At 41.0% G+C, this 26,006-nt stretch overlaps 1 protein-coding gene across 1 annotated transcript in view; it reads left to right on the forward strand.

Annotated features, from left to right (window-relative positions):
• The window catches only part of LOC133605413 (uncharacterized), a 646,046-nt gene that overhangs the window by 67,624 nt on the left and 552,416 nt on the right, over positions 1 to 26,006 (forward strand). Inside the window, exon 5 of the mRNA XM_072913499.1 lies at positions 7,745 to 7,924. Within this exon, the coding sequence (XP_072769600.1) occupies positions 7,745 to 7,924 (180 nt within the window). The remainder of the gene's footprint in view (positions 1 to 7,744; positions 7,925 to 26,006) is intronic.

Raw genomic sequence — 26,006 nt, forward strand, 5'->3', positions numbered from 1 at the left:
TTCCCCAATATTTGTCTATTTCATCTCGCCATCTCACTCTCTGTCTTCCTCTATTTCTGCTCCCATCCATGGGTCTCCATGATGTCATTAGGGAAGTCCATCTATTATCTGTTCTCCTACTGATATGTCCAGCCCACTTCCACTTACTTAATTTGATAGTTCTCATAATGTCTTGGACTTGCGTTTGTTTTCTCACCCATTCATTTGTTTTTCTGTCTTTATATGTGATTCCGAGCATATTTCTTTCCATGTTGTGTTGTGCTGCTGCTATTTTCTTTTCCATTTTATTTGACAATGCCCAGGTTTCAGCTCCATATGTCATGGTTGGTAACACGCATTGATTAAAGACCTTTCTTTTTAGGCTTAACGGTATTTCTCCTCTCATGATGTTGCTCAGTTTTCCATATTGGCACCAGCCCAATCTGATTCTCCTCCCTATCTCCTGTTCTTGACTCTTTTCTTTCAGGCTAAATCTCTGCCCCAGATAGATATATTTATTAACTTCATCAATTTCATTTCCATTAACAGTCACAGGTCCATGAGGTACCATGGAATTTGCCATATCTTTTGTTTTCTTCATATTCATTTTCAATCCACAACATTTGCTGGCATTTGCAAGGTCTTTAAGCATATCTTCCACATCAGATATGTCCATGTGTAACATAAATAACGACGTCCTAGTTCCTATTGTTACTGGACAAAGACAGTGTTACCAGAAGTCACGAGAGAACAAGTAACAAGCGCTGTGAAAAAAAGTTGCTTATAATAAGCAGATAATAAGTGGACTTGGCAACACTGGGCGGAGAAACAGTCCAAAGAAGACACCGCAGTAGTCCAGTCCCCGAGGTAAATGCTGAACATTAAAGTAAAAGTTAAAGTACCTCCGACAGTCACACACACTAGGTGTGGTGAAATTACTCTCTGCATTTGACCAATCGCCTTGTTCCACCCCCTGGGAGGTGAGGGGAGCAGTGAGCAGCAGCGGTGGCCGCGCTCAGGAATCATTGTGACGATTTAACCCCCAATACCAACCTTTGATGCTGAGTGCCAAGCAGGGGGTTAACGGGTCCCATTTTTATAGTCTTTGGTATGACTCGGCCGGGGTTTGAACTCACAACCTACCGATCTCAGGGGATGTAAAGATTCGTTCTAGCAAGGATTTGATTCGATTCAGAACTTGTAGTTGCCGATAGGATTCAGAGACGATATTAGTTTTTAGAACAATATGATCCGAAACGATTTAGTGAGTGGAAATTGATTCAGTATCTTTTTAGCAAAAAAGATCATACAGTGTGACTGGGAAATCAATACTGGACACTGCAGGTGAAGTTTCCTATATTCCTGTTATTTATTGTAAGGTAATTAGATATAAATAATTATGGATACAAACAACAGACAGAATGGACATAATTTGTTGGCACAGTCAGGGCGTTGAGGGGATCCAGTTTGGTGGCTGCAGGATTAGGTCTCTGCTTTTTGCAGATGATGTGGTCCTGATGGCTTCACCTGGCCAAGATCTTCAGCTCTCACTGGATCGGTTCGCAGCCAAGTGTGAAGCGACTGGGATGAGAATCAGCACCTCCAAGTCCGAGTCCATGGTTCTCGCCCGGAAAAGGGTGGAGTGCCATCTCCGAGTTGAGGAGGAGATCTTGCCCCAAGTGGAGGAGTTCAAGTACCTCGGATTCTTCTTCACAAGTGGGGGAAGAGTGAATCGTGAGATCGACAGGCGGATCGGTGCGCCGTCTTCAGTAATGCGGACGCTGTATTGATCCGTTATGGTGAAGAAGGAGCTGAGCCGGTAGGCAAAGCTCTCAATTTACCGGTGGATCTACGTTCCCATCCTCACCTATGGTCATTACCTTTGGGTTATGACCGAAAGAACAAGATCACGGGTACAAGCGGCCAAAATTAGTTTCCTCCGCCGGGTGGCGGGGCTGTCCCTTAGAGAGAGGGTGAGAAGCTCTGCCATCCGGGGGGAGCTCAAAGTAAAGCCGCTGCTCCTCCACATCGAGAGGAGCCAGATGAGGTGGTTTGGGCATCTGGTCAGGAAGCCACCCGAACGCCTCCCTAGGAAGGTGTTTAGTGCACGTCCGACTGGTAGGAGGCCACGGGAAAGACCCAGGACACGTTGGGAAGACTATGTCTCCCAGCTGGCCTGGGAACCCCTCAGGATCCCCCGGGAGGAGCTGGATAAAGTGGCTGGTGAGAGGGAAGTCTGGGCTTCCCTGCTTAGGCTGCTGCCCCTGCGACACGACCTCGGATAAGTGGAGGAAAATGGATGGATGGATACAAACAATCAAGTCAACAACAATTAATGGCTAATGCTTTTACATCTTATTTGAACAAAGTGCAACAAACACTTTAGGTTGAATTAACAAGACGAAACATGTTCTGCTCTCATTTTCAACAATAAATAAATGTCCAAAAGTACAGTAACCAACATTTAAGTATTAAATTTACCTGATAGTTCTGCTTTTGTTTTTCAAATAATACAATATTAATATCAACAATAAAGTGCAACCATCATATCTTTAGGTTGAATTTGCAGTAGATGTACCTGCCACTTTTACTGTTGTTTTCAACATAGAAATATTACAAATACAAAATGAATGTAAAAAATGAAGGGCAACCAAATGTCTTCAGGTTATATGAGCAGTGGTTTGACCTGCTTCCACTAGCGTCCGAGGTGTAGGGCAAATCACATCACATTTGACCTCCTGTGATATCATTCTTCTGACAACACTCGGACATGACAAGTCAACACATATTCAAACTGTTACATTACTCTCATTTTAATCAACAGCAGTGCAGTATTATTGATCAAAAGAGCAAGTGAAACCAACTCTTACGTTGAGCTGCTTCTCTATGACTGTTGCTTTGCCTGGGAAGTCGGCGGGTTTCAATTCTATTGGTGCCATCTGTGGTTTGAGAAAATTGTTGTGTTGCCCTTGTATTTTACGTATCCTACCAACATTGAGCGACTCATTAAGAACGTTGCTGTCTTTGCAAAAGCCTAAGTGTTTCCACACACTGGATTGCAATGTTGGCTTATTCGTTCACCTGTTTCTTTTCCTGTACCCTCTATCCCTGTTGTGATGACTGATGCCTTGTGATAATGTTACAGACATGCGTAATTGTGCGTAAAGTTATTTATTCAAAAATGCTAAGAACAACTTTATACACAGTTGTGGTCAAAGGTTTACATACACTTATAAAGAACAGAACTTTCCTTCAGAAGGTCTTATCTTTGTCCATGTGATGTCAGATGAAACAAAAATGACCACAATACCCAGCAATATGTTTGGAGGAGAAAAGGTGAGGCCTTTAATCCCAGGAACACCACCCTACCGTCAACCATGGTGGTGGTGGTGGTAGTATAATGCTCTGGGCCTGTTTTGCTGCCAATGGAACTGGTGCTTTACAGAGAGTAAATGGGACAATGAAAAAGGAGGAAAACCTCCAAATTCTTCAGGACAACCTAAAATCATCAGCCCGGAGGTTGGGTCTTTAGCGCAGTTGGGTGTTCCAACAGGACAATGACCCCAAACACACGTCAAAAGTGGTAAAGGAATGGCTAAATCAGGCTAGAATTAAGGTTTTAGAATGGCCTTCCCAAAGTCCTGACTTAAACGTGTGGACAATGCTAAAGAAACAAGTCCATGTCAGAAAACCAACACATTTAGCTGAACTGCACCAATTTTGTCAAGAGCATTAGTCAAAAATTCAACCAGTAGCTTGCCAGAAGCTTGTGGATGGCTACCAAAAAGCGCCTTATTGCAGTGAATTTTGCTAAGTGACATGTAACCAAATATTAACATTGCTGTATGTATACTTTTGACCCAGCAGATTTGGACACATTTTCAGTAGACCCATAATAAATTCATAAAAGAACCAAACTTCATGAATGTTTTTGTGACAAACAAGTATGTGCTCCAATCACTCTATCACAAAAAAATATGAGTTGTAGAAATGATTGGAAACTCAGACAGCCATGACATTATGTTCTTTACAAGTAAGTGTATGTAAACTTTTGACCACGACTGTAAAATCTGCCGTTCTTAAAGCCAATGTTTTTTTTCCAGTATCAATAAAATCGATTCATTACCTTTTTGAATCGATGTTAGATTGATACATATATCATCCGGAAGGCCAAAGAGCAGACCATCGATTTACTTGAATTTAAGGAAAATAAATAAATCTATCGATCAATCGTTACACCCCTACTGAACAATATTATTACATAAAACTACTGTAGCTGTTTGTAGTTTCAAGTTTTTTAAATGAAATTCAAACAGTATTTCTCGTCTAAAAGTTTATTTCTTATTTTAAAAGGCATGTTACATGTTCAAATTGTGGTGTTTTGTGAGAGCAAAGCTCGAATTAAATAGATTTCAATTCATTACAATGGTTAGGTCTGCTTTGAGATGCAAGTCTTTTGAGTCACGAGCTCGGTCGTAGGACAAATCATGCTTTTAATATATTTTCTTTAGAAAAACATTTTGTGTGAACAACTTTACATGATAATAAAAGACAACTTTTTCAAGCGACCACAACTTCTCACCAGTTCCGCTGAGTTACAATCACAACTCAACATACTCAGCCTATTTGCTAACCGTTTTACGTGGAATGTTTCAGGATTTGTATGGTTGTATGCTCGAGTTGCACTATTGTCATCACGTGTAGGGACAGTTTTTGTGATTTGATTTATCGATGCACTGATCATAAAAATGTAATGCAATTGATTGCTTTGCACCACTTAGCTGCAATCAGCAGAGGCGTTGTGCAGGTAGCATTATTATGCCAAGTCCAACGATGTCATTGAAACAGGAGTTCAGAACATTCCCAAAAACATTCTCCAGAAATACTAATGTATATTTTTATTATTTATATTAGTGTTGTCCCGATACCAATATTTTGGTACCGGTACCAATATTATTTTTTATATTTTTCAGTACTTTTCTAAATAAAGGGGACCACAAAAATTGCATTATTGGCTTTATTTTAACAAAAAATCTTACCTTAAACATATGTTTCTAGTTGGACGTTTGTCCTTAAATAATATAGTGAACATACAAGACACCTTTTCTTTTATCAGTAAGTAAGCAAACTAAGGCTCCTAATTTAGCTGCTGACATATGCAGTAACATATTGTCATTTATCATTCTATTATTTTGTCAAAATTATTAAGGACAAGTGGTAGAACATGAATTATTAATCTACTTGTTTATTTACTGTTAATATCTGGTTATTTTTTTTTTTAAACATGTTCTATCTACACTTCTGTTAAAATTGAATAATCACTTATCCTTCTGTTGTTTGATACTTTACATTAGTTTTGGATGAAACCACAAATTTGGGTATCAATCCGATACCAAGTCATTACAGGATCATATATCGGTCAAATTCAAAATCCTCATGTGTCCAGGGACATATTTCCTGAGTTTATTAACATAATATACATTTTTAAAAAACAAAAGAAGATGTTGTAATGCCAATAAATATTGACTTAATCATAGTAGTAACGACTAGATAGGCTACTGTACTTTTCAGAGGCGGTATAGTACCGAATAAGATTCATTATTGTCACGGTACTATACTAATACCGGTATACCGTACAACCCTAATTTATATGATATAATACTCATCCTTGGTCCCTACTTTAAATGTATGTCATATTTTTCTGGTATTTTCTCTGTGTTGTAGTCTTCCTATCATACAACTGTACATTCTGACAAGAACACGCTCCATTTAAAACCAGCACTTTTCCTCTGACCTTTTGAGCATGTTTAAAACATTTTTTTTCTTTGCATGATGATGGAATCTGACACCTTTTAGCCCCAATTAAAACAACTTTGCATCCTTAACAATGCAAACAATGCAACGGGAGTTCCTTGTGGTGTTAAACTTTTTCATCCGCATTGACATGACTAACTATCATCTGTGCAGTATTTTCATTCCTCTCGCCTACACGCTTATGAAGTTCCATACACTTGTGTGTTTATTTGTCAAGGTGTTGTATTCCGTAGCTTGACCTTGTGTCGCCCTGTGCCAGGCTGCAAAAACAACCACAATAACATTTTTAAATGTGCTCTACTACATTTTATATGTAACATTTTCCCAGAGCTAATAGGATATATGGTTGGAGAACTTGGCATGGTTTCAAAATGTCTCCTGCATACTATTTATGCCGTATGCTTTGAATATTTGTTAAAATATTTGTGTCGTAGATGCTGCCGAACCTCAAAAACAGAGCACATTTGTTCCGTTACGCTAGTTGAATTCTAAGTTGTTGGAAATAGTTGTTCCACTAAGAAATAATTATCTAGCTTTGTGAGCAATTTTTAAGTATCCTAACTGTCATACAAATATAAAGAGAACTTAAACATGTATAATGATACTAAAATAAAATAAACTACTTACTCTGTGAAGATTTTCATTAATGGAACGAAACAGGAAGGTGTCTGCAGAGCAATATTATTATTACCTAGTCCTCTTATATAAGGGTTGATATCATTTTTTTAATCTTCATTCGTGATGTTTTATTAATTTTTTTAGTTGCTTGATTGTTGTTTGCGGACTCTGCTTCATTGATCACTGTTATCATAAAAGTGTGTGTGAAATAAGAAAATATTTGATTCTGATGCGTATACCTGCAAAATGAGCTAAAAAATTATCTAGCTTGATAGCATTAGCCTGCTAACTGTTAACATGCGTGAAGTAATACGATATTTGACTCTGAGCTGTATACCTGTAAAATCAGATAAAGGCTAGATACTAACATGTGGCATGCGTATAATAACAAAAATGTATGACTTTGAGGCGTATACCTGCAAAATTAGCTAAACAAATCTAGCTTTATAACACTAGCTTGCTAACAGCTAACATGCGTAAAGTAATAACTTATTTAACTCTGCGGTGTATGCCTGTCAAATCAGTTAAAAAGCTAGCATGCTAACAGCTAGCATGCGTAAAATAACAAAATATCTGGCTGATGTGAACACCTGTAAAATTAGCTTAAAAAATCTAGCATGCAAACAGTTAACATGCGTGAAGTAACACAATGGTTGACTCTGAGGCGTCCACCTGTAAAAGTCAGCGAAAAAGATAGTATGCGTAAAATATCAAAATATTTGACTTAGAGGTGTATACCTGCAGAATTAGCTGAAGAGCTAGCATGCTAATAGTTAACAGGCATCAAGTGACAACATATTTGATTCTGAGGCATATACCTGCAAAATTAACTAAAAAGCTACCATGCGTCAATTAAAATTCCTCTGTGTCACAGCTTCACTGTTAAGTGTGTCTGGAAGAAAAGCTCTGGCTTGCTGAGATATATTTCTAGACCCTGACTATAAAATATGGACCATCTTTCTCAGACTCTTTTTTTTTTTTCCCCCTTTATTTTATTTCGGTCACTACAAGAGTTGACCCGATTCAATATTCATATCGGATATCTGTTTAATTTCAGCAAAAATAACTAGCGTCATTTTATATCGGCTACAATCTCCGATACAAGCAGTCTTGCAGCATGTTTACATGTGCTAAGATGGATCTACATGTCCTCCAACAAACACAGAAGGTTGGTATTTTCTTGTATTTTAGTGAAGTCATTTACAAAAGGTAAACATGGTAGGCAATTGGCTACTGGGAATTAGTACCGTATCAATTCAAATATGAAAGGTACCCAACCCTACTTTGGAGGTCCCACTCTTATCTTATAGGTTTTGTTCCCTCTCCATTATAGGCTGCAAGCCATGCACTTGGAGGCAGCGCGATGCTGGAACACTTGCGGAGTGAGATCTCCTGTTTGCAAAGCATCCAGATAGACAACATGAAGGAGATTGCAGAGAAAGACCTCAGCATCACCAAACTGCAAGCCAGTGTTTTGTTGTTACAACAAGAGGGCGTCGACACCCGTGCTCAGGTGCGTAAAAAACAAAACAGGCACCTTTGAATATGCACTATCCTGTACTTGAATGTCTTGGTTTTTTTAAAGGAGTTTGAACATTTTACTCATAGCATATGAGTCATACGGTCATAAAAAAGTTGGAAAAGTCATGGAATTTTTAAATATAATTTCCAGGATCTGGAAAAATTGCTTTTGGGCCCATTCATTGTTCCATTCCCCTTTAAAAGTCTCTTGCTGTTAATGTCTAATACAACAGCATACAGTATTTAGTGTTGTTTAACAAAAGCCTAAACTATCATTTGTCCACTAAACTGATTTACTAGTGAGTAGAACTAAAGACTAACATGGTGGAACTGAAATATGAGAAGATGTATACACGTGTGCCTGCCTGGTGCTTTTTGTTTTCAGAAAGGCAACAAATATTTTACTTAGGATTATAAGATATATCGATATATTTTTAAACAAGATGTGAATTAAGAAAATATCGTAATATCGATATAATTTATTTCACGTTAAAATGACTAAACACCGTTTATTTGTTGTGTTCCTTGTTCTCCCCCGCTCCCCACTCTCTCTCATGGGCTACTAAACCCCTCCCCTTCCTCCTTCCAAGACGTGCTTGCACGTATAAAAACATCCATGATTGGTTGGTTGTTTACTATGATGAATGACGATTGGTTAAGATTAAGGAAAAACATTAGGGACAGGCCAATCAGAGGCAAGATAGGGCGGGTCATGGAACCTGGAAGGGAAATCACAACAGACATCCCAAATGACGACGAGAGAGTCGTAGAAGAGAAGAGGGAATATTCAAGCGGGCAATTTATATATTAAAAAAACAAGTGGAAGATTGCAGAGGGATTCTCATCTTTAGATTTTTCTTTTAGCGATGTAGACGACGTCCAGGAAACCCACAATGTGTCTACTTGGCCACATTTGGACAAATGTATGTGTCTGGATAAAACATTCATTTGAGTTGTTTACCATGTTAGCCCAAATCAAAACTGTTCTAGCCGAGCATATTTCGAATATAAATGTATGCCGCAATGAGGAGGATCATAGCCGCACAATTAAGTAAAGTCACTTACTTGGCGCTGACCAGAACCGTACATGTGTGACAGTCCATTACATCGTCGACTGGGAATTAAAAATTGTCTGCCTGCAAATGTATTTTTCATCTGAGTTTGATACATTTTGTATTATTTGCACAGCTATGTTATTTATTTTTATATATAAATTATATTTTTCTATTTTATTTATGTTCTGTAATTCTGTGCTACTTAAACAGTTTATTTTCTGTGCTGTTAATACCCATCTTGGTTAATAAAAGTGCCACTGACTGTTTACAGTACAGTTGTCATTCAGTTCAATTTCAGTGAATTTCGCTAAAAAATGAATATCTTTATCTGTATACTTTCACCGGAAAATATATAGAGAGAGTTGAAGTAAAAATATATCAAGAAATACCTTTTTGTCCATATCGCCCAGCCCTAATAGATAGCATAAAATGTACTACCTGAGGTCCCAGATTTAGCCTGATGAATACCACAAGAACTAACACATTATTATGTGCATAATAATGTATTATTGGTGTTACGATAATTAGTTATCGCTGGTCCCATTGAGATAAAATAATTACTTGGAAATTCAATAAAAGTTTTGGAGAAGTCATAGAAAATCATTGATGAAAAAGTGTACGATATGGGAGTGGATGCATAGAGAAGCACTCTAAGGCCCCTTCTACGGCTAAGGTTATCCAGGGTAAATCCCCCCTAACCTTATCCTTGTCCACACACACACACACAATAGTCGTTTAAGACCCCCTCCCCCGCCTCCATCCGCGTAATGCGACCTAGTACGCATGCGCGGAAAATGCACACGTCATAGTCACCTCCAGTGTTGCTTTGTGTGCAAGTTCTTGAATGTAACTTATCTGAACAATATCCAGTGTTGTGGTATTTCAATGAACTGGAATCCAGTGTGCTGTGGGGCCCGATTGTAGTGAATCACACCTGAGCCATCATAAATGAATCAAATCTTTAATGGACACGTGAAAGTAAACAATGTGATAAAGAACATTTTACATCAATCAAACTAGGGATCTAGATATGTGGTCAGGACACTCTTCACTCTTTTGCCTTCACCTTCATTGTCCATTCGTGACTTTATAATACTCTGGACCTAGACGTTGAGTCCACAACATACATGGCGGACAATAACTGATACAGTCTGCTTTGCCAATCCAAAAGCATTTGCCGTTTTTCGTAGTCTTTCCTCTACGGCCAGGTAATACAAAGCACACGCTACCTTTTTTTTCACATCCACAGGTGCCCGCATTCTCGTTGTCTGCCCTTCGACAAATGGACAAAGTTTTTTGCTAAGTAGAATCACAGCTGACCAGGACATTCGAAAGTTCTATTGCCGTCTGAGAAGTGTTGTATCCGAAATAGCTGCAATCACTTTCTCTTAAGGTATTCATGTGTGATTTCCACAAGCGTCTGTACAAACGGAAGGAGAAACACGGGTATGTCTGGATGACTCGCCTCCATCTTTCCAGTGGTTCGCTCCTAGTTTCGAAACAACTTTATTATGAAGCTGGCTGTGGCGCCTTCTTTCTGACGTCACTTCCTGTGTGGGGCGCGGTCTTTCTGGCGTCACTTCCTCTCCGAACTCAGTTTGTAAAAGATTAATGAGTCCATACAAAGCTAAGAGCCAGAGATTCAAGAAATAGATGGCACACTTAGCTGTGTAAACAATTATCCAAGGTTGGGAACCTTAAACAATGAATTAGTGTGGCTGAAATGGGGCTTAGGCTAAATAATTATTCGTTTAAGGGGTTATCCGGCTTAGTGTAGACATAGCCTAAAAGGCGGTTAAGGGCGGTGAGGATGGCAGACACTCTAAATCAGGCCTATTCAACCGGCGTACAAATCTGGATTAGGAATGACACCATACCGGCCCCTGAGTTCAGTTAAAAATTTGGAAGACAAACATTTTTGCAGCAACTTCCTGATTAATGTAACTAAGGTGTTGCTGTAGCTTGTTAACTTTAGATGCAGGAAGAAGTAATTTGTTCAACTTCTTTAGTTATACTAGTGGTGTTCCTCAAGGTTCCATTTTAGGTCCTCTCTTTTTCATCATATGGGCTATTCAACTGGTGACCTGCGAGTTCAGTTAAAAAAACTTGTGAAATACTCACATCTTTGTAGCTGGTTCTTAATCACATAGTGCTCCTGTAACCGACACAATAAATAGACTAAAATCAAATGTTGACTGTAGTGGACGCTGGTTCTCCAGAATATACAAAATAAGACTAATAGTGAAGGGAGAAGTCAGGGTCCCAAAGTCCGTAGCTTTCTGGAAATTCGACCGCCATGCAATTCAGTTAAATATCCCTGGTCTAAATGTTGAAAAAGTGGGCTGAGAAAGCATCTACTTAAGAGTTTGGAGGCGAGCATATTTACACAGTAAATAGATCTACAGCCTCTCACCACAATGGATGACAGTGTGTAAATGAGGCTGCAAATACCAACATTAATCCTCCTCAGCGTTCTCATTTTAATCGACTTCCAGGGTGAATATGAGTAACTCCGTCATAAACTGAGGAAAAATCATTTCAACTAATTAACACTAACACGTTTTTTTTCAATGATGCGTTGATTTGAATAGTTTAAACTTGTGTAGATGAAAGGTCGATGACATTTGGTCAGTAGTGAGATATAAAGACCACATGTAAAAACGCAGTGGATAAAAAAAAAAACCCCAGCAAAACACTTTACCTTAATTCAGACTTCAGACACTCCTCACCCTCCCTTCCTTCCATCCCGCCATCTCGCCACAACCGCTTCAAATTAATCTGCAAAATATTGATTTGAGGAGCACAAGAGTGGGGGCAGAGGAGGTAGAGGGGTGCGCGCGATTGCGGCCGCATATTAATAAGAACGGCCCGCTCTTCATCTCTCCTCTATACTTTAAGATCCTCATATCTTCATAATTGATTAATGTTCCTTTGTGAAGTGGGAATGAATAATACATTAGTGGGCCTGCTGCACCCTCAGGCTGATGAGAAAATGTTTAATTTCAGTAAATGTAACGCTCCCTCTCCCTCTCTCGCTCTCTCGCTTTCATTTCCCCCCTCTCTGCTTATTTGTGAGTTTGTTTGTAAGCTGAACACTGGAGGAGTGTTGTTGATTTGCTTCTTTCCCCCCTCACCCCCTCCTCGCTCCCGCCTCCAAGGGTATGTTAAGCTTCAGAAACAAAAGACGGCAAGGAAAAAAAAAAAAGAAAAAAGTAAAGAAATTACCCCTTGGATATTTTTTTGCACACGTTGCATCAGAACGCGTCATTAATTTCTGCCGCATCAGGCGGCGGCAATCAGCGGAAGCAACCTGACGCTAACCTCTTTAACAGCCTGGATGGGGTGACACTGTGGCTGGCTGCTAATTACGCTAAGCAGACGGCTAATGATGATGACGTGTGTTGGCTTGGCTCGGCCCGGCGGGAGCGCCTGGCACCTGATGGCGAGCATCTGTGTACGTTGAATAGATCAACGATGAAGCGAACACAAAAAGACACCCACAGGTCCCACTTCATGCCTACTTAGCATCGCCTCATTTTCATTTGAACGGGCGCCAGTGATGAAGGGGGAGCATGCGAGGCTTCATCTACGCACGCAAATTGAATAAACAATACTTATCTCTTAACAAGGATCCTAATTAGTTATGCTAATGAGCCCAGATAAGCCAATTAACCTCATGAAGTGGTTTTATGTCTATGCCTGAGAGCATATTACAGATACTTAAGAAAACACATTTGCCTAATTAGCGCTCATTGACATAGACAAGCGTTTATGTTTTTTTCATGCCTTTATTGTTCTGCGTCTGAATGCACCGTAATAGGCTTTCCACACTAAAATAAATAATACATGCGCACCGGGGCCGCCGTTTGCTTTACGCAGATCACTCGATGTGGGTAGGGCCCCATTTTCTGTGAAGGATTGCTTGTGAATTGTGAAATGAATGACAGGGCTTCATTTTAAATTTTCATGCAAACATATTCTGAGCTCCTACCTTCACACGTATGTGTTAAAATACAAAAAAATGAACTATTTCAGAAATCAGACTAATTTAGTGCATGGAAACGTAGTGACTGAAAAGTTAAAGTTAAGTTAAAGTACCAATGATTGTCTCTCACACACACACACTAGGTGTGGTGAAATTATTCTCTGCATTAGACCCATCACCCTTGATTACCCCCTGGGAGGTGAGGAGAGCAGTGAGCAGCAGCGGTGGCCACGCCTGGGAATCATTTTTTGTGATTTAACCCCCAATTCCAACCCTTGATGCTGAGTGTGAAGCAGGGAGGTAAAGAGTCCCATTTTTATAGTCTTTGGTATGACTCGGCTGGGGTTTGAACTCACGACCTACCGATCTCAGGGCGGACACTCTAACCACAAGGCCACTGAGCTAGTTACAGTAGTGATTCAAGTGGTTCTGTGAGAACGCTCTTAACTCAAAACACTTGTATCTCAAATCAACATCTCCTGTTGACTTGAATTATCTCATTTTACAGACAATAGAGCGCAGCGGTATATAAGCCGCACCCACTGAATTTGAGAAAAAAATATATTTTCCAAATGTTAGCCGCACATAAATACATTGTGAAATAAGTTATTTACACAGAAATACCTTGTAAATATTTATTTGATTGATTGATTGATTGATTGAAGCTTTTATTAGTAGATTGTACAGTACATATTCCGTGCAATTGACCACTAAATGGTATCACCTGAATAAGTTTTTCAACTTGTTTAAGTCGGGGTTCACGTTAATTAATTCATACCTTACATACCTTAATTGTTTCCAAACGGTGCCTGTAACATGGCAGTAAAACGTCTGATCAAACAAAACAGAAGATATCGTCATGGACCCACGAGCTGCAGAAGCTAGCTCTCCAATCAGCTAAACAGACTCAATAACTCCTCTCTGACGTGTTGGTGGATTTACTGAGGAATTTACGGAACTGAAACAATACAAAAATATTGGCATTGTAAGTTAATAACACTAACACAGACACTTGTATACGTTTTAGCATATTAGGTAATGCTAACAATGCTAGCACGTACAAATATGCATGAAAACACTACTATCAAACATGTTACGGTTTAGTAAGTATGACATGTTTAATTTATTTTGTCAAACTTAAAACCTTGCTTGGAGTGATGAATAAAGAAACCGTACGAGTAGAAATACTATGAATTACTAGTAGACGGAATGGCACCTTGTACTTCCGGTTCAAGGCCCTACTCAGAAGAAAATACAACCGCAGCACCTGCAGTGAGGGAACTCGTCCAAAAGATGGCGCCGTAGCACAAACAATAACACACCTTTTCAATATCTGTCGGTGTTTTATAAAAACTATTTGTTGCATACAAAACATTATGGGTGTTAGCAAAAAAAAAAATCCACAAATTAGCCACACCATTTTATAAGATACAGGGTTCAAAGCATAGGAAAAAAGTAGCAGAGTATAATCCGGAAATACGGTAAATCAGATTATTGGTGCTTGGCCCTCCCAAAACAGCATCATTTTAACATGTAACATGCCTTTTAAAATGAAAACATTTTTTTGGGATGATAAATATTGTATAACAGAAAAATAAAATGTATTACAAACAACTACACATTTTTTTGACTTAATGTAATAATGATGTACATCATTTTCGAGCGAACTTTTACGGTATCTCCTTTCAGCTGCTTCTCCATCAAACACACCATCCACAGCTTTTCCATATTTTCATGGATACATGTCTGCCGTTAGATATTATTTTAACATTCTTAGCTGGCATTAGACTCATTTTTCTTCAGTAAGGTGCATTTAAAGTGGAACTGCACTTTTTGGGGGAATTTTCGGGGAATTTTTGGTCACAATCATGAAAGAAATGACGATGGGAGTTTTTTTTTACGTTTTTTTTGCGTCCAAATTCTTAAAGTGCATTTTCCCTTTAAGTGAAATGCTCAAACTGCTTCGCTAAGTTGGTGATACGCTCGGTCATGTTTTTGATGATTTCTTTCTTCATTCATTCATTAAATATAATCCACTTCTTCTCATCACTGTCCGTCACACTCATTTCCCTTCTTCTCATGGTTGGAAAACAAAAGTATGTCAATATCTAGGTATAGCCAGATGTTTTGGGCTGATATTACAGGGTTCACTGTGACATTTGCTACGCCAACTAATGGCGGGGATCCTTATAACTCGAATTTCTGCTTGCAAGGTAAAGCAAAATAATTAGCTCTTACCTCAAAACACTCTTAAGTTGAAGAATCTGCATTACTGTATTGGCAATTTTTTACAGCAGCATGCTGGTTTTGTAAGGCAATTATACAAGGTTTGGTTTCAGGATGGATTGCATATTTTGTTTTATCAATGTTAAATTAGTTATTTTGCACTATAAACAATTGTTTTAGTACCGAACATGCATCAAATCTAATTAAAGTTTGATTAAAAGATTACATTTTTTTTTTCAAATAAATAGAGTGTTAACATTTCTTGTAATAGGGTTGGGGATCCTTCAAACATAATTCTGCTTCGGGCCTCCATTTAGCCAGGGTGCGCACATTTCTGTCTGCCTGCTGCCAATCCTTGCAGCCCCTTCCACGCGGATGTGTATATTTTAACAAGTTTTATGGTAGATTAAGCCGAGTGTGTATTTGTTCTGCGCACGTCTGCCAGTTCCATTAGTTTATGTCCTTGGAAGTACAATTTGGCCTCAAGTTCTCTCCGTTTATTTAAAACCTTCAGTCTGCGCTCCCCTCCTAATAGTAAGCCGTGTTTCCTCTCGTTTAGCTTCGCCACTCATTATGTGGGCCATGTGGAGGAGATGGTGTTTAGAGAAGTTTTGGAGAAGGGCAGAGTTGTGCAAGGCGGGACGACTGCAGGGAAAATGACTGAAGGAGAGAGAACGTAAATTGTCTTTGAACCTGACCAAGGCTTCTTGTGTGTCTATAACCAATAGCAGAGGAGGGTGTGAGGGAGACTTTAGACAAGACTGTCTTTGTTACGCCATTTAGAGACGTACAGAACAGAACAGTTGCGTGGTGTCTCTAATCTCCCAATTTGAGACCCGCTTCTCAAACAAGTAAGGTGTTTTAATTGACATTATCTGTCACGAAAACCTTCACATATTCCCCACATAGACAGTCTAGATCAGGGGTGTCAAACTCATTTTTAAGCGGCTAAGCCTGTGACCTTCGATCCCTCAGGCGGTACTGAAACCACTGTCAGTAACTACAGTTTGTCGCTACATCTGTAAGTGCAAGTTAAAACTCTACTATGCAAAGCCAAAGCCATTTATCAACAACACCCAGAAACGCCGCTGGCTTTGCTGGGCCGGAGCTCATCTAAGATGGACTGATGCAAAGTGGAAAAGTGTTCTGTGGTCTGACGAGTCCACATTTCAAATTGTTTTTGGAAACTGTGGACGTCGTGTCCTCCGGACCAAAGAGGAAAATAACCATTCGGATTGTATAGGCACAAAGTTGAAAAGCCAGCATCTGTGATGGTATGGGGGTGTATTAGTGCCCAAGGCATGGGTAACTTACACATATATGAAGGCACCATTAATGTTAAAGTACATATAGGTTTTGGAACACCATATTTTGCCATCCAAGCAACGTTATCATGGACGCCCCTGCTTATTTCAGCAAGACAATGCCAAGCCACGTGTTACAACAGCGTGGCTTCGTAGTAAAAGAGTGCAGGTACTAGACTGGCCTGCCTGTAGTCCATACATGTCTCCCATTGAAAATGTGTGGAGCATTATGAAGCGTAAAATACCACAATGGAGACCCCGGACTGTTGAACAACTTAAGCTGTACATCAAGAAAGAATGGGAACAAATTCCACCTGAAAAGCTTCAAAAATGTGTCTCCTCAGTTCCCAAGTGTTGTTAAAAGGAAAGGCCATGTAACACAGTGGTAAAAATGCCACTGTGCCCACTTTTTTTACAATGTGTTGCTGCCATTAAATTCTAAGTTAATGATTATTTGGGGGAAATAAAAACATGTTTCTCAGTTCGGACATTAAATATCTTGTCTTTGCAGTCTATTCAATTGAATATAAGTTGAAAAGGATTTGCAAATTATTGTATTCTGTTTTTATTTACGATTTACACAACGTGCCAACTTCACTGGTTTTGGGTTTTGTACTAGCAAAATGGGATTGACAATTGGTTTGCATTATGCACTCGTTTGTTAAATAAACATGCTTTTGTTTTTAAACAGCTCAACACAAAATGGACAAAAACACTCTTTTACAGACAATTAAAAAAATTACCTGCGGTGCCCAGGTGTTCGTGCCAGATTATGCATGTATTGGTTATGCAGTTTTACCTGCATCCGTTTGGTCATCTAAGTGCAAAATTTTGCAATATTTTTTTATTTTAAATTATCTATTTGTAGAGTGCTTTTCGTTTTTTTGTTGTTGCTTTTTCTTTGCTAGTAGTATTTATGTTTCTTTCAATTGAGAGACTCTCCAAAAATGTTATGTTCACATAATGAAGAATCTTAATTCTTAAATCTTGAATATAGAATATACTGTACTGACTTTGCAGCCATCATATCATCTAGTGGCCAATACTATGTTAGTAGTGATATTTGTTAATTCATTTAGGCTAGCAATATGTTAAATATGTTGTTTTTTTTTTTTTAATCCAAACTAGAGTGATGCCACAAACTGTATATCTATTGTTGGGACTAACGCGTTACAAAGTAACGCGTTACTGTAACGCCTTACTGTAACGCCGTTAGTTTCGGCGGTAACTAGTAAACTAACGCGTAATTTTTTATATTGAGTAACTCAGTTACCGTTACTACATGATGCGTTACTGCGTTATTTTACGTTATTTTTTAATGTAGTATCGGCTAGAAACAGAAGAAGTGTCGTCCTTCTGTCTCACAAGGAAAAGAAAATGCGTGCTTTCCTCGACCGAGGAGCGGAGCGCAGGGGAGACGTTCCTCCAGGGCTTATGTATTTCGGGGCTAGCAACTTTCACTTTACCCGGCAGTGGGTCTTTACAGCTCCGGACTCAAGGGTGAATGATGAGGCCGGCGGTTTGTTGCAACTTTGCGACTTTATTGGTGTCTTACACGCAGCCATCCACCAAGCTAGAGCACCTGCACACACTAACTGTTGCGCTCCCTCACCTCTCTCGCCCACTCACTCACTGACGTCACTCACCTCACATGCTGTCATATCTTAAAGGGCCACACGCACACACACATACGCTACTCTCATAACAACTAACAAGACATCATGGTGAAGCCAGAAGTCGAGTTTCTTAACAAGTTAACATGGAGACATTGTCACTACTTTTCTTTTGTCGAGCACAAAGAAAATAACAGTTTAGTTAAATGTAAGTTGTGTCTTGGATCAAAGATCCTATCTACTTAAAGTTAAAGTGCCAATGATTGTCACACACACACTAGGTGTGGTGAAATTATTCTCTGCATTTGACCCATCACCCTTGATCACCCCCTGGGAGGTGAGGGGAGCAGTGAGCAGCAGCAGTGAGCAGCAGCAGTGACCGCGCCCGGGAATACTGCCCAAAACAGCAATTTAAATCTGCTGAAACAGCTACATAAATGGTAAATGGGTTATACTTGTATAGCTTTTCTACCTTTTTAAGGAACTCAAAGCGCTTTGACACTATTTCCACATTCACCCATTCACACACACATTCACACACTGATGGAGGGAGCTGCCATGCAAGGCGCTAACGACCACCCATCAGGAGCAAGGGTGAATCTTGCTAAAGGACACAACGGACGTGACTAGGATGGTAGAAGGTGGTGATTGAACCAGTAACCCTCAGATTGCTGGCACGGCCACTCTCCCAACTTCGCCACGCCACATAAGCAACATGCTTCGACGAAGCTAGTAAAGAGACACAGACTCCGATGCCACTTCACCTCCACCTAAGGATTTTAACGGAGGGACTGCTAGCCAGGACAACATTGATAGAGCCATTGCAGCGTATGTGCTAGAAGACATGCAGGCTATTTCTACAGTGGAGTCACACGTTTTCAGGCAGCTAATTAGCATGATACCGGCGTCAAACAACAAATGGCACGGAAAACATGTTCCAAGTACCTGGACAGTGAGCACATAAACATGGAAAGCGAGCTAAAGAAAACACTCCAAACTCTGCCTCTGCCTCTGCCTCTGCTCATCATTGAAGGTACACACTCTGTCAATTCTCTTATATACTCTTTCATTCTAGACTTCTAGAGTGTTTGATTATCACATCACTCTAAATGTATAGACTATAAAGTTCACAAACATAAAGAGGGATGCTAGTGGGCCAGGCCAATCTTTCCTTATCTCTAAACTAAAACTGGGGAAATGTGTAGAGTGTTCTGGGCTTCACTACAGTGTTGATCTCCTGAATACATGATTTTATTTCACAATTCCTTGAGAAAAAAAAATGCCTGGTTAGGCTTTGTGTATGTCATGTGTGCCTTCCTTGGGTGAAGCCAGCTTTACAGCTATGTTGTCATTATGCTGTTTGTTACTTATGTATGTTATGTTGCAGCTATTTCAAATAGTTTTGTCAATTTGTTTTGGCCTGAAATAAACTGGCCCTTTGAAACATATCTTTGTCTTTGTGTGTTGTATGTAGACCACATTGCTTAGCAGAGTTCAGTGATGCAAATGTATGTCAAGTTGATCAACACATTGTATTATTCTCCAGTGCAATAACAGTACTGAAATGAAGGCTAAAAGGGCATTAATGAGAGCCTTAAAAAAAAAGGAGAAAAAAAATAAGTAACTAAATAGTTACTTTTCACAGTAACGCATTACTTTTTGGTGTAAGTAACTGAGTTAGTAACTGAGTTACTTTTGAAATAAAGTAACTAGTAACTAACTAGTTACTGGTTTTCAGTAACTAACCCAACACTGTGTATATCCGACATTTACTTTTTTCCTTAGAGAATAAATCATCTTTAATATTTTATTAAGTTTATTTCAAACATGGAAACACAATTGCACAATAATACAGCACCTATTTAGTGTCAGACAGTTCAAAAATGAAATGGAAGAAATTGAACTTATTTAATCCTACCCCTTCTCCATTTCACTTTTGTTCACTTCCTGTAACATAAATATATAAATACATATATTATATATATTATATATTAAATACATAATAATAAGTATATGTACGTAAACAAAATGTTATAACTATATACAATGATAAGAACGGTCGACGTAATGTATAGCATACTTTGTTTTGTTATACTTGCCTCAATATGTATTCCAATCAGGTTACACTAAAGGCCCTGTGCAATCATCATTTTTGACACATAATATCCTCTCATCCACCTGCGTTTCATTGCATTTTGCTGGGCTTTTACTTTTGAGCAGAGGACGAGTTGCTGGCTAATGTATATCCTCACAGCCAGACCTGCTGTCTCCAGAGACACCAGATGTGAATAGACCGACGCCAGTGGCGGGCCGTGCTTTTCCCACCTAGGCCTTCAGTGATGTCCGACTTCAAAATTTACCTCTCAAAATACCATTATTTAGTTCACCACATGACCATTGCTGGAGAAATACCATACAGAAAACATATATACGCCCTACTGCCGCATTGAATCCCATCAACAGTGTACAAAAAGGGTTATTTTAAAAATCAATTAACCCGCATCAGCAATCAAACAATATCTTATGTGGTACTGTCAAAATAAAAATTGCAAAAAACATATTAAAAGTGAAAAAATAAAATATTTGAACTTACCCCTTGTAAGTCAGCCGATTCGAGTGGAAATGGAGAGCATTTCCCCATTGCATCGCTAGAACAGATGAGCTAGCTTCCGGGGTTGGCCAACATGGTCTCACAAGATGTATTTTCTCTTTAAATATCCTTCTTGAAAATGGCCTTGCAAATATATATCTGCCACCTAATAAACGTTTTGTTCTCACTCTCTGCTATCCCGGTATGGCTACGGCGCAACACTTCCTGCTTCTAGCTAAATTGAAACTTGTGAATGGATACTCACTTTGGAATGACAAGTGAGTATCCAATCAGTCTCGTTAACATCAGGCTACCTAGATAGGCTACCGTCAAAAACTTGTGATCTGATTGGCTATCGCAACTGTCTATCAACTCTATCCATCCATCCACTTTCTACCGCTTGTCCCTTTTGGTGTTGCGGGGGCTGCTGGAGCCTATCTCAGCTGCATTCGGGTTCTCAAATTCATCCGCTAACAGTCCCGGTGAGTATCCAATCACAGGACGCGTAAATGTCACGTTCAACGTGAGGCCAGCTAGAAGGCCTTACTGACAACAACTCGTGATCTGATTGGCTATCGCAACTGTCTATCAACGATATGTCCCCATTTACTTATAGTGCGCGGACGCCTGTATTGTTGATTCTGAAGGCCCCTGGCAGATTTGGTACAGCATGGCAACATAAGCTAGCTGAATTCTGATTGGATACAATTTCTAACCTAAAAACAACAGCACTGGAAGGAGCATAATATGACATGAAGATAATTTAATAATTGTAGATATTTAGGGAAAGTAAATTAAAAAATAATTTTATCTTTAAATATGATCATGATTTCTGGTTATGTTAGGTCAGCAGAGAAGGCCTTGCTGGCCCTGATGGCACACCACTGACTGACGCTACCGAATACTACTACTGTTCTTGTTTCAACCCCCACTTCTATTGTTTTATCCCATTTCTGACTATACCATCTTTGACCATTCGAAGCAGTAGAATAAAGAATAGTGCAGAGCCGTGTATAGATAGAGTTTGACCACATCAGGTTTCAAAGTTGGTCTCAAAATGGCACCGGGTAGTCACTTGAAGGGCTTTTGACCGATCATTTAGGAGCTCTTCTGGCCATACTTTCTCTGATTGATCAAAAGCCCCTCACGTGACAACAGGGCGCCATTTCAGGCCAACTTTGAAACCGAGTTGGCCGTACTCTGTAAAGAGTGGCTTTAGGGTTGACTTGTTGCTGAAACAATTAACATGTTTTAGGCTAAATTCAACAATGTAATAGAAGAACAGCAAAACCTCGATTTGCGGACCTAATTGGTTCTAGAACAGGGTTTGTAAATCAAAAAATGTGTATAGTGAAGCAGAGCGCCCCATAAAATACTATGTAAACATGAATAATGGGTTCCAGCCTCAACAAAGTCCCTATTTTAGTTAAGGTTTGTATACTTTGAACACAACATAAAATACTATATTCATCCATCTATTTTCTACCGCTTGTCCCTTTCGGAGTCGCAGGTGTCATGTTTGTGTAATCATGTTTTGTTTTAAGTCATGTTTTGTTTAGTTTCTGTCTTTTCACTCTCTTGTCTTGTCACCATAGTTACCCATTAGTTTCACCTGTCATGTCACGCACCTGTTTTGAGTCACGCACCTGTTGTTAATCATGTCTGTGTTATTTAAGCTTTTGATTTTCTGTTGTTCGTCCTGGAGTCATAGCCTTTCTCACCCTGCTATCCTTGCATTTATGCCCCCTGTCACACTCTGTCCACGTCTGCGCACTTCATGTCCATGCCAAGTAAGTTTGTTTATTATTGCCACAGTTAGTGTTTTTTTATTGTTCATAGTTTTTTGCCCCCGTGCAAGTCTTTTGTTTTCATTAGTCAAGTTTTGTACCTCCGCCCCTGTGCGCGCTTTTTGTTGGATCCTTTCTTTATAGTTATATTATTAAAAATGTATTTACCTTCAAGCCATGTCCGATCCAAATCCTTTTGCATTTTGGGAAAACAAAAACTCCACAGTCCAAGTCCTGACAATATGACTCCAGCAAATTGCTTTCCCGCAAAGAATTTGGTCGAAGAAGGAAGTTGGGAGTCGTTAGGAGCCATGGCGGAGCGAGACCTGACGTGGGGGCCAAATGGGAAGCTTATTCCCATTAGTTCCATTTGGTCCGAGGACGAGGCTGCGTCACCGCAATCCCGGAAGCGCCGCTCCAGACCGAGGACGTCAGGGAAGGCGAGCAGACCGCACGCAGCGCTCCCGCAGGCTCCTCCCACTCCGGGCGGAAGCAGGCTGCTGCCAGCTCCACAGCTCCAAAATGACGTCACAGACCAGGATTTTTTTTTCAACTCTTTTTCTTTTGATCACTCACCTCCAGCAAAAGACTCCAATCCCATGACCATGATTCAACACTACCAAAATATGATTTTGAACATTAGATCCGGTCAAGACAAGCCACCCAAATTTCATGCCCCGCCCCCCAGGACTCAAGTCACGCCCAAGTCACAAAAAATTTTTTTTTCACCCACAAAAACACAGGTACAAGAAAGACAATTTGGACAATTTAATGGGGAAGTTTCTGCCCTCCTCCGCCCACCCCTACAGAGAGTTCCAGACCGCAGGGAGCGCGTCTGGTATCCGCCCCTTGAGGGGGGGGCTAGGGCTGGGAATTGTTCAGGTGGGGTGGATCAGCATCACCTTGTCAAGCCACAGCCTCCCTCACGGCCGCCACCACCAGTCTTCCGACCTGTCAAGCCACAGCCTCCAGCACGACCGCCCTTACCAGTCTTTTACCATGCCAAGCCGCAACCCCCAGCAAGACCACCTCCACCTGCACTACCAGCTCCACGACGCCAAGCTCCGGTACCAGCTCCACGACGCCAAGCTCCGGTACCAGCTCCACGACGCCAAGCTCCGGTACCAGCTCCACGACGCCAAGCTCCGGTACCAGCTCCACGACGCCAAGCTCCGGTACCAGCTCCACGACGCCAAGCTCCGGTACCAGCTCCACGACGCCAAGCTCCGGTACCAGCTCAACAAGACCAAGACCCTCCACGCCAAGACCAAGACACGCCACGCCAAGACCAAGACACGCCACGCCAAGACCAAGACACGCCACGCCAAGACCAAGACACGCCACGCCAAGACCAAGACACGCCACGCCAAGACCAAGACACGCCATGCCAAGACCAAGACACGCCATGCCAAGACCAAGACACGCCATGCCAAGACCAAGACACGCCATGCCAAGACCAAGACACGCCAAGCCAAGACCAAGACCAAGACCCGCCAAGCCAAGACCAAGACCAAGACCCGCCAAACCAAGACCAAGACCCGCTAAGCCAAGACCAAGACCCGCTAAGCCAAGACTAAGACCAAGACACGCCATGCCAAGACCAAGACACGCCATGCCAAGACCAAGACACGCCATGCCAAGACCAAGACACACCATGCCAAGACCAAGACCCGCCATGCCAAGACCAAGACCAAGACCCGCCATGCCAAGACCAAGACCCGCCATGCCAAGACCAAGACCCACACCAAGACCAAGACCCACGCCGAGCTTCGCCGCTGGACGCGTCACGCCGAGCTTCGCCGCTGGACGCGTCACGCCGAGCTTCGCCGCCTGACTTGCCACGCCGAGCTGCCATGCCTGCCAAGTTGACGACGCGCCTGCCTCCTCGTCGGCCACGGATATGGCCGCTACCTGGTCGCCCGCCACGCCAAGTGCGCCCACCTCCCAGTCAGCCACGAATGTGGCCAATCCCTGGGCGCCCGCCTCGCCTGCTGCAGCGGCGTTCCACTCGCCGCCGCCACCTAACTCTGCCCCGGTGGATACGGGGACACGTGGTCTGGCGACCCACCGCCATGTCCCCCTCCCGCCCTCCCATGACTCTTGTTAAATTTTTATGGACATCTGGTATCTGTCCTTAAGGGAGGGGCTCTGTCATGTTTGTGTAATCATGTTTTGTTTTAAGTCATGTTTTGTTTAGTTTCTGTCTTTTCACTCCCTTGTCTTGTCACCATAGTTACCCATTAGTTTCACCTGTCATGTCACGCACCTGTTTTGAGTCACGCACCTGTTGTTAATCATGTCTGTGTTATTTAAGCTTTTGATTTTCTGTTGTTCGTCCTGGAGTCATAGCCTTTCTCACCCTGCTATCCTTGCATTTATGCCCCCTGTCACACTCTGTCCACGTCTGCGCACTTCATGTCCATGCCAAGTAAGTTTGTTTATTATTGCCACAGTTAGTGTTTTTTTATTGTTCATAGTTTTTTGCCCCCGTGCAAGTCTTTTGTTTTCATTAGTCAAGTTTTGTACCTCCGCCCCTGTGCGCGCTTTTTGTTGGATCCTTTCTTTATAGTTATATTATTAAAAATGTATTTACCTTCAAGCCATGTCCGATCCAAATCCTTTTGCATTTTGGGAAAACAAAAACTCCACAGTCCAAGTCCTGACAGCAGGGGCCGGATGCTAGAGCCTATCTCAGCTACATTCAGGCGGAAAGCGGGGTAAACCATGGACAAGTTGCCACCTCATCACAGGGCTATACAATACTCTACATCAAATATACATAACAAGCGGTGATGGATGCAACATCTATTTAATATCAAGCTTAACTGTGGTGTATGCGCTACTCTAGCAACACGCACACACAGATAAGCCACGATGGTGCCCTCACAAACGATGAAAATAGCAAAACTCCTCAACTTTATCAACCATATTGCTACCATAATAAACATTTAAGATTAAGTAAAATCTACCCACAGGGAGCTGAAGAAAAAAGAGCAGACAGGGAGAGCGAAAGACCCGAGAGAGAGACCCCCCCACCCCCTTCGGTATGTGCTCTTGTGCTTCTATAAGAGCAGTACAGTACCTTTTCCTTCCTTTGTATTACGTTTGCTCTGGCATATTTTTTTAGAAAAGTCTGTTCAGTGGCCTTGTGGTTACAGTGTCCGCCCTGAGATCGGTAGGTTGTGAGTTCAAACCCTGGCCGAGTCATACCAAAGACTATAAAAATGGGACCCATTACTTCACTGCTTGGCACTCAGCATCAAGGGTTGGAATTGGGGGTTAAATCACCAAAAAATATTCCCGAGCGTGGCCACCGTTGCTGCTTACTGCTCCCCTCACCTCCCAGTGGGTGGAACAAGGGGATGGGTCAAATGCAGAGGGTAATTTCACCACACCTAGTGTGTGTGTGTGACTATCAGTGGCACTTTACCTTTACTTGAACTTTCTGTTCACAATTAAAACTTTCTGTACTACGAAGCCTTTATGTCAATCCTTCCTCCTACTTGCAAGCAGC

This window comes from Nerophis lumbriciformis, linkage group LG07, assembly GCF_033978685.3.
Source record: "Nerophis lumbriciformis linkage group LG07, RoL_Nlum_v2.1, whole genome shotgun sequence".
Lineage (NCBI taxonomy): Eukaryota > Metazoa > Chordata > Actinopteri > Syngnathiformes > Syngnathidae > Nerophis > Nerophis lumbriciformis.